Here is a 13,176-nt window from a genome sequence, read left to right on the forward strand (position 1 = left end):
ACACGGAGGGTCCACTCCACCTGCACGCTCCTTTGCTCCGTTAGCAGCAAAACCATTATTTTGCAAAACGACATTAACCAAGGTTTCATTTTCACAAGCACATGTTTATAAAGGCCACTAATTGAAGCTCAAAATTGATGAGATAAAACATGAGACACGGCCCTGGTTGGTCGGGGTAAATTAAGTGCAGGCCCCCCTCCCGACCCATACGTACGGGGCGCGCTCAGCGTCGCGTGTAATCGAACAAGCCACACGTACACATACACACAAGTGTCACCTTGCGTCCCGGGAAAGCAGGTTCTGTGCTGGTGGGTTTGAGTTTCCCCCCCCCCCCCCCAGTGCTTTGTAGCTTGCCCATGAAGGTACGTAAGGGATGGTGGTGATGCTAGTACATCACCCCAGACATAAAGCTTAGCTGTGGAATAACATTGACACAAGTGTGCATGGTTGCTGCCCTCGGGTGCATAATTTACTTGCACATGCAAACACATTTTCCAAGTGAGAAAACTGCACCATCACCACTACCACCACCACGTTCAAACCAGCGTTTGAATGGTTCCGGTTCCGGTGTGTATGTGTCAGAAAGACGAACGGAACGGCTGGTCGACCAGCCCGCAGCCAAGCTCCAGCAAATACTGCAGGAGACACCATCGTCCCGAAGAATACTTCTGCACCAGCATTCCGGCACGTCTTTGATGTACGGATGTACAATTTTCTCACCACCAAACCCCTCTCTCAGGGGAAGGGGTGCTAGGTGACAATGAGACAAGGTGATGAGCACGATGACGACAGACTGGCTGACTTTTTGACACCGCTTCGGTGCTTTGCGAGTTGTACTCGCTTTAGAATCGAGAATCCTGTTCCAATCTGAATGTCAGAAGTCGGAATCACAAGCGAGCCCCCTCCGACCAACAGCACGTAGGAACAATTTGCCGGCGACGTTGGCGTGATTTTATCACGTCCAGGAGTGCTTCAAATTCTCTTTTTACCTTTTTTGGGGGGAGTGGTTGCGACCTTGCTTTGATCCTTCAATGTGGCCCTGTTCAGTGCTTTTTATTCGCACGAAGGTCCTTTTAAAATTCCACCAAAGATGGCTTCAGGACACACCGCTGTGCATGTGTGTGTGTGTTGCACCTTCTGAGCGACCTTTGGACCTTCACCTTACCTGGGACGAGTGTGCAATGCAATCATCTCCCAATACTAAAGCCCTAAAAGAACCCGTTTCCATTTTCATTCGGCTGGACAGGAATGCTAACATTCAACATGCGACATGCTCGGGTTCGGTATGCAACGGCATGGCATTGGATTGTACTCCTTCGCGTTCCTCCCTCCTTCCCGTCGCGTCCGGGAAATGCATTCCTGTGTGACTTCCCGAGCAATGGTCAACCCCAAACAAGCCGTGGCCAGCCACCTTTCCTTCCCCACCGCCCGGAAGCAAAACATTTATCGTGCGGTGGTACAACATTTTCATTTTAATCCTACCCCGCCACCCGCCCGGACGCCCTACCCCAAAAACCTTCCCTTTCCCCGCTCCAACACCAGTGGGACGAATGGCTCTCCTCGGGTCTCGATGTGGGTACGCAAAAGGCAGACAGGCAGCAGTAGCAGCCGAAGAGAATCTCATTTTTGGCACCGTTCGTGATAAAATGTCACCGTCCAGGGAGCGCCCAGGATCCCTGAGGGGAGTTTCTAAAGTACGGATTCGTTTTCTAGAGTGGAATTGTATGTATCTGGGTGTGTGTGTGCGCAAATGAAATTAATGTTATTTTATGTGATTGTAATCGGAATGATCCTGGGAATGGTTTGCTGAATTGGTATATCTCGTTTGGCAAATAAGGGCTCGGACACTTGGGATGGTCCCCACTCCTCCCCCCCCCCCACCCCTAAAAGGGAAAAACGGCTGAGGTTGAATGTAAGGTTATCCGGTGAGCATCGTTGGTGATGATGGATGTAATTGAATCCAGCCTCAGTGTGAATCGAGCATTCAATGATGAAGGAAATGAAGCTTTATGCCTTTTTATTACTTTGGTCTTAGCAGCATATTAACATATAAGGGTCATTTGCATATGCTAAACAAGGTAGTTGCATCTGTATGATTATTACGAGCATTTCTTCAACTTGCTTTCATCGACTCGACAGAACGTTCGTCCCGTTTACGAACTTCAGTGTAGTTATTCAAAGAAACTTTTCTATTTTTTGAATTGTACGGCTATTAATTTGAAGAATGAGTATGGTAGTTTCTTCATTAAAATAACATTGAAAGCATTTTATGATGATTTTGGAGATGTGTTTGATATTATTTCTATTTTTTAATCTACTTATGATATGAGTAAGCAAGATAAATAAATAACAAAGGATAAGGGCAGCAACTGAAACTACTCATTTAATTTCATTTATATTTTGCTCTATTTTAATATTTTCTGAGCCATTTTTTGCAGCAAATAACTTCCAAACTATTTCTCATTTATGATAAACATTGTAAATAAAATATGATTGTGGCTGCACAAGGCTTCATTCAAGTTGTTAATAAGTTAATATAGAGAGTTTTGCTAGGAAAATGCAAGACATTTTAAATACCATTCGAAAACTATCTTTTCTCACCAACTTTTGCAAACACCTAATAGTTTTCACTGCTCTGCCAAATCGCCCAGAACCATTCACCGATTCAGATGCTCGTCAACATTTACTCATACTACTTTCAATCACCAACGACAAATCCGGGTCTGATGAAACGTTATCTCCTTCCCTTCCCGTCCGCACCGCTTAGAATCATTCTCGTAGAGAGGCTGTAGAGGTTTTCTTATTTGATTACACTTCAATTTTCCTATCTCTCATCGCTCAACTCGCCCGTCAAGCGCAAACAAGGTTATGGAATAATTTTGCTCCAGCCCAACCATCACACTGTGCACTTTATTTACCTTTTTTTTCTCTCTCTCTCTCTTTCTCGCGCTCTGTTGCTCACTTTGGATGAAAGTTTTCTTCCCTTTCCATCAGCCCCCCGGACCAGAGTGTAATGAATTGATGGCGAGGAATAAATAATTTTAACCGTGCTTTTCAAAAACTTTATCCGCAACTGCTAAATTAATCATCAAAACAGAGCCCTCCTCAGCCCACCGGGGCGGGTGGGGAGGGGGGGGAGGGGGTGTGAGTTTTATTCGACCAGTGCAATCCACCCCGCTGTAACGTGGGAGCCGTTAGTAGCTTCTTCCGCTAATGAGCGTATACTTGGCAGAGTTAATATGTCAGAGGAAAAGTTTCGACCACCGCACGAGACACGGCCGACTCGCTCGCTAAATAATACATCGCACAGTGCTGCCGGCACAAACTTTCACACACGATTTAGCCCGCTAAACGGAGCGTTGTGGAAGGAAGAATGATAAACACAGGGCACGTCGTCGTGAACGCTGGCGCCGGTTACGCCTGATACCGTTCTGAACTGAACCGTGGGGTTCTAAACTTTGTGCCTGCTCCGCTCAGATGCTGTTTGGCCCATCAGCCCTGTTCGGTTCCGGCGCATCAGTCGGTCCTGGGCGTGTCTTCATAAACCAGCGGCTGCCAGTCGCTCTCGAGGGACGCACAAACGCAGACAACCGCCAACCGCTGTGGGTGTTGCGGTGGTCGGGCGATGAGCACGGCAATTTTATTTGTGCGGGCAAAGAAAAGGCTCCCAGTGGTGGGCCCAGCTTCCACGCGAGATTCACACGTTTCATAAATCAAACCCAACGGGCTGGTACGTGATACTATTTAACCAGCATTACCAACATATACACACACACAGAATGGAAATAAAAAAGGACGTAAAAAGTCCTACGAGAAAAATAATGTTGAAAAAATCACAATTTACCACCTAATGAAACGTAAAAAGTCAAGGTTGAATGTGTTGTACAGTGGGTAAAGTAGCATTTTGATAGTGAGTGGCTTTAAAGTTCATTTTTTACACGACAAGCAGCAAAGGTGGCACGTGTTTTTCGGCAAAAATGTCATTTTTTGTGTCGCTTTAAGTGGTAAACATTGGACAAATCGACCGATACAAACACAGGGACAGCCCGGATGGAACATAGGAAAACAACACACACGGACACAGGATGGGATCATCAAAAGGAATGGGATTCCTTCGAAAGGATTCCACCAGTTCCCTGCGGGCGTGAAACGATAACAAACATGAAGCAACTCTTCGTGCGTTTGAGGACAGAAAAAAGGTTTATACGATGAAAGGTTTTATTGCCTCCAAAACTTCCCGTTCTTTGGTTTATTGTGCGATTAAATTATCTCACCACTATAGCTGCACCATTGCTTACACTTGCGAAGAAAGAGCTTTAATGTTGAATAAGAGCTCCAGTGCATTTTAAATAGGGCAATAACAATCAGCAATAATAGGGCAATAACAAACTGATTCTGTTCAACAAGGAGGCGCACATTTTTCTTTTTGCTCTCGATTGGAACTGATACGCCACTCCTCCGCGTCCGGACCGGGAAAGAGCCGCTAGTAAAGGGAGCTGCAAATGAAGATGGACAAGTACAGCGATCGTTAAGCGATGGGCAGTGAAGGAGTGAAGCAAGGCAAAAATGCTCGCCCACAACTAACAAACAAAGCCCGCTTCAGGTGATGGATTTAGTTTTGCCATCGTAGCTTCGCACAACTTTTGTTCTACTCTCGATGGAAACATAAAGCCCTCACAAGCCGCTGGAGAGGTGGACAGAGGAAAGCGGAACCACTCGGACCGGTTACTTCTTCAACTTACAAAACAAACCACTCAAACTAGCGATTCAACCAACAGAACGCACATACACACTTTGTTATGGATTGGTGTTGCTACGTGTGTAGCAATCTATATTTGAGTTTAAAAAAGAGAGGATGACAAAATTCACAAACTAGCTTTTGGTGATGTTCGCAGCGTAGTTTTAAAATTGGTGTTGCCTATCCGTTTTCTAATTTGTGACTAATTTTGCGTTTAGCGATGGCGCCCTGTTCTCGATCAGCTGTGCGAACTTGACCCTAATTGAACCGCTTCCTGATTGGTCCTATTCTGGGAGAACTAGTTGTCGCACAAGCTAACCCTGTCGTCCCTTTCTATGTATTTAGTACGCCATCTGACGGGTAAAGTGGGAGTTAGGTCGATCTGCTGTTGACAGATCGATGTTTACAAACATTATTTCTGTCTAGAACGCATGTGGTCTATATCGTGCCAACACCCCACCCCGTGAATCCTTAGCGTAGCAGGATTAACTAAATTAATACTGCACGATATGCAAACCCTAATTGCTCTCTAGTTATGTGTGTTCGTTTATGTACGAGATTCGACGGATTTCACCTCGATCGCGGCTGTTGTAATGCGTACTATTGTGTGTGTGTGTACTTGTACTCTCCTTGCTCTCTATACCTGCTGTCCGGCACCTACGATGCCTATGCGTTTGCACTTTCCTACTATCAACAACTTCATTCAACTTTCGTCTATCATAAAATGCATTTGAAGTTTGTCGACATTCTATAGTATCACATGCCTGTGATGTGGCTATCAGTGAATTAGGCTGAACAAAACTTCTCTGTCTTCGTGACGCGGTCGGTGTAAACCTAACCCTACTTTTCGCTGTGTCATTTCGTATGGACCGCTCACTAATACTCATATTTTTCAATTTTAGCGCAATCGTCCCAACAAAGTGAGCACCAACGGCAACGTGTTCCGTTGGGCTGTAGCTAACACCGGCCTCGATGTGTTGGCAGGGGCCATATACCGCCCATCCTAATCTGCTTCTCACAGCTGAAGGCTCGCCGGGTTTGCCGATCCGCGCCTCGAGCGGTGCGACTAGCTCCAAATGCTGCAGTCCGATCAACAACTTTGGCTGCGCTTTCAGGTACGATTGGATCGAGAGTCCCTGAAAGTGAGCAAAGTTATTGGTTAGAAAATTGGCGTTAAGGTTTTGTTGCGGTAAACTTAGCTTGTCCACAGTACGAGCGTTGGTAAGCTCGTAGCGCGTGCTATCGCCTCTTGGAGAAATCGCCAAATTTATCCGCTCCGATCTCGAATCTCGTCTCGTGAGGTTGCCGGTCCAGCTCATCTCCAGGGGTTCTGGCTGCCCTGTCACGCCGAGAGTGCGTGCCAGTTCAGCTTCCACTAGTGTGACTGCCGATCCTTCGTCCAGGAACGCCAACGTCTCGACGCATTGCTGCCCGTGATGAATTGTGACAGGCACAATGCGGAATAGAATTCCCGACGATTTAGGCACAGTATTGTGCGTCATGCATGCCGCTCCTCCAGATTGGGCCGTCTCGTGGAGAAGCGTGTTATGTCGCATTTCACAACCGGTGAAGTCGCAACGGAATCTCGACAAGCACCGCTTGGTTCCGTGTGCGTTGAGACAAAGCTTGCACAAAGCTTTCTCATCCACCGCATGCAGGCGACTTTGCACATTCATGGCCCTGAATGTTTCGCAGAATTTTATGTGGTGTCCCGTTTTGCTGCATATTGGACACCTCTTCTCTGCTACCGCCACTCTCGGTTGGGAGTGGACGTTAACGTGGTAACGGTTGGGAGGGTGAGAAGGTCGCACGGAGATGTGCCTCTCCTGAGCCTTATCGCGAGTAACATATTTGCAGGCCTCACAAGCCTGATCTAAAAGCTTATCTATGAACTCACCAAAGTCCTTCAGATTTGGTCGTGTGATCTGACTCTTGTAGCGTACCCATTCTAGTCTCCTTGTCGCCGGCAGCTTTTCTGCTAACTCTTCCAGCAGCATGGGGTTGTTCAGGTGATCCTCCAGATCCGCCGTCACCAGTTGGTCACACAACTGCTGCACTGCCATCCCATAAGTTATGAGCGACTCCAGGTGCTCTGGTTTGGGAGCTTCTGTCCGTCGCGCTTGGTCCAGCAGCTCCTTCACAACCAGCGCCGGTCGACCGTACAAGCGCTCGAGGGTTTTGATGACTAGAGGCGCTGCTTTGGGAGTGTTCAGCTTAGACAAAACTGCGTCACGTGCGGGACCTTGCAGACACTCTTCGAGACGGATTATATTCTCTCGATCCGTGAATCCGCAGGCTTCCGTCGAGTCGTTGTAGCAGCTTATGAATACGAGCCACTCCTTCGTCGATCCTCTAAAGGTGGGCAGTTTTTTGGGGTAGATTTGCCTCGCCACCACCTGGTCCTCTGTAAGGCCTCGCCTTCTTGTTTCCGCAACGGCTGCCACTGTCGTAGGGTTGACGGTCACTGTTTCCACTAACGCGGATACAGCCACATCACTGGTACATGCAGCGGGGTTATACAGCTGTTGCTGCTGTTGCAGCTGATGCAGTTGCTGCTGATGCAGCGGCTCATGCTGCTGTTGCTGATGCTGCTGTTCATGCTGCTGCTGATGCAGCTGCTGTTGGTCGCGTACCCACTCCTCCGTTTTCAACGAATTACTCGCGAATGATCGGTGGGATCCGCGTTCTGCTTCTCCCTCGAACTGGAGACGAAGTTTCTCCTGCTCGAGTTTCAGGCTCGCCATTTTGAGTTCAAACTCCTTGACGGCCATCTCTCTTTCTAACTCTTGCACTTTTGCAAGACGTTCTAACGCCGCGCTTGAATTGCGCGAATGCGCTTTTGACGATTTCGCGCTGGGTGGTCTAGCAGCTTGGGACGTCGTAGGCTGCAGCGTTTCCGCGGATGCTGTACGCCCCGAGGTCTCGCCCTCGCTTGGTGCTGCGTTCTTGGTCTCGTTGCCTTTGCAGCTTCCAGCAGGCTTCCCCGGTTTCGCGATGGCTTCCTTCGCAGGCTTAGGCTGGCCCGTTCCCCTCGCTTCGCTCTTTGCCACTTTCACGCACGATTCACATCGCCACTCCTGGAATTTGATTTCCGCGGTGACGCCAGCACATCCGTAGTGGTACCACTTTTCACAACTATCACACAGCACCATGTCGTCTACGGTATTATGCCGCTCGCAGCCACCACAATCAAACCCGCGTTTACTCATCGTATCTCAAATATTCACACGGAATAGAGCTGAGCAATTTTAAAATGTTGCTACGTGTGTAGCAATCTATATTTGAGTTTAAAAAAGAGAGGATGACAAAATTCACAAACTAGCTTTTGGTGATGTTCGCAGCGTAGTTTTAAAATTGGTGTTGCCTATCCGTTTTCTAATTTGTGACTAATTTTGCGTTTAGCGATGGCGCCCTGTTCTCGATCAGCTGTGCGAACTTGACCCTAATTGAACCGCTTCCTGATTGGTCCTATTCTGGGAGAACTAGTTGTCGCACAAGCTAACCCTGTCGTCCCTTTCTATGTATTTAGTACGCCATCTGACGGGTAAAGTGGGAGTTAGGTCGATCTGCTGTTGACAGATCGATGTTTACAAACATTATTTCTGTCTAGAACGCATGTGGTCTATATCGTGCCAACAATTGGTGTAAATCGAAGTACAGTTTGAAACAAATACAACAACAACAACAACAACAACAACAACAACAACAGCAAAAAAGAAACTGTGATGAAAAGGGGAAAAACTGAAGGGAGAAAAGTTTTGCCGTAGCCTCGAGCGTATCGGTAAGGAATAATGCTGCCCAACGCCAATAAACGTCAGCGGTGAGCTTTTGTGTGCGCGTTGCTAAACGTCGTCATAGCGATTCAACTCGATTCCTACGCAAGTAGGGATGTTTAAAGTGAGGATACTGGGTTTAAGATAAATGTAACTGTTTTATACACAACATTTATGGTGCGACTACTCTACTAAATGAAGGAATGTGATAAGGAAATGCAGATTTGTTTTATCGTGAAAGCTGCAAAATATAACGAAAATAAACAAACCATTCGTTTTGTTTGTAGTGCAAGCGGTGCGCTTTTCTTGGACGCGACTGTACTTCGCTCACCAGGAAGCAGCAGCAGCAGCATCCACCCTGTTCACTCGGTCTGGCTTGCTACGTTCGTTTAGCGAAATGCGGAGAGCGAATGCAATAATAACAAAGCACAACCTATCCCGGGGCGGAACAATTTATTGCAAATCTAGTGATTGCTGCACGCTTGTCTGCCGTTCGCCTTTTTCCCCATTTCCCTGCCAGCATGGAGCGGGATCAGGTTGAACCACGCAGCACCCGGGAATGGTGGGCTGTGTGTCGAGCATCCAGGAACCATCACGTGTGCTAACAGCCCGCAGGGCGGAGAAGAAGCGGAAAAGCGATGGCAACCGTTCGCCGCGCACTGTTCGGGCGCGCGCTTTCCACCATCATATTGACATTATTTCTTCATAACAGGACAGCTTGTGATGATAATCGGAAAATTATCAACAAACACAACTGGCATGTGTACTGGGGCATTGTTATGCTAATGTGCGCTGACGTCGCGATTGGCTTGCCATTTTGCTTTATTTTGTACCACACGCTCTGCCCTTTGTGCGCGCGTGTGAATGGGTGGAGAGAGATAGGTGCTGGTTTACACTTGCTGACTGAAAAGGACGTACGGATGTGTGAGCTGGTATGTGGACCAGGTTATCCGTAGAAGTGGTACACAGTAAAAGTATTCGATGTATTGAAAAGGGAAATTTGCAACATTTTTCAGGGAAAGTTTCGAATGGAAATAATGTCACAACGGGTAGGAAGGGGAAAAAGATATAATAAAGTCTTGGAAAACCCTTCTCAAACGTAGATGTGATCGTTACAATTTCTATGTTTCATTCCCGCTAACAAGGTATTTTTCTAAAGACAACTTTTCGTTACTCAAATAGCATACCTTTAGGCGTTTGCGAGGAATCGATGAGGATTATTTACTCCGAAAAAATCTATATCAACAAATTTAGTACTAAAATGCGTCGTACTACGCTTGCCACATTAAAGCCTGCCTGTTTTTCGCAGCGGAAAATCTATAAATGTCTACGAAGCGGGAAAAGGAAATGCTCGAAATGGGCCTTTGGCCCATCAACAACATCGCTCTGTGTACTTTGTCCCAACCTTCCGATGTAGTTGGTCCTGTGGCTCCTTCGCCGAGCAGATGAAAACCACTCACCAGTCACAGGCCATGTGGCCACCATTGCTTTGTCACCATCGATCATGAACGGTAGAAGGAGCACCTACACGGACATATGAATGATGCGATTGCTGGATGGGCTGTGACTGGCCCATGTGCTGTGCTGCTGCCCGTTTCCATTGCCCACTACCATCGCTACTTCCAATGATGTTGCATCACGTTCGTTCGCCCGGTTCGCTCCAGTGAAAATTGCTACAACAGTACTCTCATTCATTGACTCACCTTCTTCCCTTCTCTGCTGGATGTGTGTCTTCACGCACGGTTCGATTTCGATTACAATTCCGGAACGGTACGGCACTAGCCGGCCTAGAAATCGGCCCCCCTTACAACCGGATTGACAGTTGAACTTTTCTTGAGAGTTTGGCAGGTTGTTTTTTTCATGTAGTGTTTTAGAGGGGTTTTTTACATCTTTCATCTCTTTCGCACTGTTTATCGTACGTATGCAATACACTTTTGCCTGTCAGATCTGGTGTAGGTTGTTCTTCTTTTCCGCTTGAGTTACGGCATAGCATTGTCATTGAAAGGTAAGCTTATCACGAGACAAAGCAAAAAAGAGGCGAACAAACGCAATAAAACGCTTGAAAAGAGTGTGCATTTCTACGTCCTTGGGTAATAGCGTGGTTCAGAAAAATATGTTACATTACTAAGTTTAACATATCTCCCTGGATGTAGTTCAGAATAGCAAAATCTAAATAAATTTGCCAAACGTTTTTAGGTATGCAAAAAGCATCTTAATGAAAATAGCATTAACCAGATAACTTCACTGTAATTACAAGCAATCAAATTCATACTCAGCATTAATTGCAGTTATGTTCCAGGAACATTTTATTGAGACACTGATGCTGCCTCTAAAAAACCAGCAATTAAGCGTTTTAATATGGAAACATGGGTGTTGATAGAAAAAAAGCGGTGCAATTAATGGTTCACTGCATGGGGTTGCAATGCAGCATTGGTAAATTATGCTACGTTTGCATACCGGCACACCTGCACTGTAAACACTGTGCCCGAGCCCGTGCTTAATGAGATCATGCTCAATGTCAAAATAAATAGCACCAGAAATAGAATATGTTCCACCCGACCGGTTATATGCTGCCCAGCGAACCATGGAATTCGTTACTAAGCTTCACCGACACACCCTCCCTCGTTGAGCCAAAAGCCGTATTATCTCGAGCACTCGGCAGAAGCTTATCCTGCTGAAGACAAGGGCGCACACAGGCCAGTTTCACAGATAGTTTCCGTTATCGCTTTTGACGTGCCGCGTGAGCTTTTTTCCCGGCCCTCGAATGGAGCTATTTCGGGTACGCTTTCGACATTGCTTCACAGTCCCATGGAAAAATGGGAGAAGAAAACTCAAACCGACATGAAATGGTGGAACAACTGGTTTAGTAGGCATCATCGAGGCATCAGAAAAAAATGGTAATAAAAAAAGAAAAAACCTGCTGCAATTTGCCTTCGCTCGCCTTCCGAACACTAAACCATAACCATCGGAAGCGAGAGACCGTATGCAAACTATCATATAAGAACGTGCTTCACCGGAATGGCACTTTTACATGAAGCTGGAGGGAAAGCGAGCAAAAAACTCCGTTGGAACTTACCTTGGGAATTTAAATTGACCTTCCTCGGAGCCTTCGCCGCCGAACGTTGTCAGGACGCGACCGTTGACGTCAAAAATCTGTACAAAATAGAAAGGAAAGAAAGGAAGGTAGAGAGAGAGATAGAGTGTGTTGGAAAATTGCAATCGTCGCCCTCCAAAAAAAAACACAAAATTTTCCATCCCGATACCATCTCCAGCTTGCAGGAAGGTGCCAAAAGCTTGCTGTTGTCTTTTTCTGACACCTTTTGGGCCATATGCTCGGACGGAGAGCGGAAGAAGCATCAGCACCGGTCGGCTGACGGGCTGACTGTCAGAGCTGGCCGGAAATTCAAATGAGCAGATACAAGCCGTTCACACTGTGCCATCACAGTCCACCGAACGGTAGGAAATTGGGGAACTGAACGGCCGGAAAACTGTGTCCAACCGTGGTGCTAGAAAGCGCAGGTGTATCGGAGAAAGTAAAAAAAAACAAGCTGCTCATACACCCTCATTCCCCTCCACACAACCCAATGAAACCGACCGAAAGAAACTTCCGCAGAACCGACACCGGAAATTACATATTACATGACCGCTCGCTTCCGGTGCTGTTGCGGATTACGAGGCCCTGACGAGGGTTTTCCGGCCCGGTGGACAATTTCGTGCTGTGCTTTCCGTTGCTCTCTGTGCCCCTCCCCCTGCTTCATTGGAATGCTAATCAGTGTGGGAAAAAAAGCTTGGACGCGGTGGGGTTAAGTCCTGCGCTGCCACCCGTCAAACCCTTCACGGGTTTCTTCACACCTACCTGCACCCGATGGTTGTTGGAATCGGACACGATGACGCGGTTCGTGTTCGAGACGGCGATGTAGTGCGGATGTTCGAGCTGGCCCTTTTCCTTGCCGCAGGTGCCAAACTTGCCAATAAATGATCCATCGGATTGGAATACCTTTCGGGGTTTTTGGGGGCAAAGAGCGCATGAAAAAAAGGAGACAAAAATGAAAGTTCCATCGTTAGGTTTGTTTCGAGTTTGTTGAGACCGGGTTTTGGGCCCCATTTCCTTCAGGTTGGGCCGTGCTAGCAGGGAGGGGTTTTACATGGAAATTGGGTCACTGTGTACAGTGTAGAGCAAGGCAGAGGAATAGGAGGTTGATTACTCGGTGTTAGATATTGTACTGCAAACTGAAATAGATACGTCCGCTGGCAGATGCTTGACGGTGGGTGGGTATTGCAATTTTAGTACGTAGGAATTTGAGACGATAATAAGATTGTCCAATTGATTAGACTTTTCATTTTGTTCGTTCTGTGAATGAAATTTCCATCATTTGTTTTTATGAAGCCTGAAGTACGAAATTGAGTTAGGAAATGCCGAAAGAGCTTTAATCTGGCCTATAAGGGTACTTGAAAATGCTATTGGAATTTGGCTATTGGAATATTTAAAAGATAGCTTTATTAGGGTCTTTGTCGCTTAATTTTGCTGAAATGGTATTATTTGTGATCGAGAGAAAGTGGATGGAATTTCATTGGTTTTTATAATTAATTCTAATATTGTCGAAATAAGGTGATTTATATGTACATGATTTGAGATAAGAAGGAAGTCGTGAAAATCATTTGTAT

General features: G+C 46.6%; 1 protein-coding gene across 5 annotated transcripts in view; it reads right to left on the reverse strand.

Annotated features, from left to right (window-relative positions):
* Window positions 1-13,176, reverse strand: part of LOC120948499 (RING finger protein nhl-1) — a 48,812-nt gene that overhangs the window by 9,665 nt on the left and 25,971 nt on the right. For all 5 annotated transcript variants that reach the window (XM_040364895.2, XM_040364896.2, XM_040364897.2 and 2 more), the window contains 2 exons: window positions 12,368-12,508; window positions 11,588-11,664 (listed from right to left, as the gene is read on the reverse strand). In XM_040364895.2, coding sequence (XP_040220829.2) covers window positions 11,588-11,664; window positions 12,368-12,508 — 218 coding nt within the window. The remainder of the gene's footprint in view (window positions 1-11,587; window positions 11,665-12,367; window positions 12,509-13,176) is intronic.

Source organism: Anopheles coluzzii, chromosome 2 (genome assembly GCF_943734685.1).
Source record: "Anopheles coluzzii chromosome 2, AcolN3, whole genome shotgun sequence".
NCBI classification, from domain to species: Eukaryota; Metazoa; Arthropoda; class Insecta; order Diptera; family Culicidae; genus Anopheles; species Anopheles coluzzii.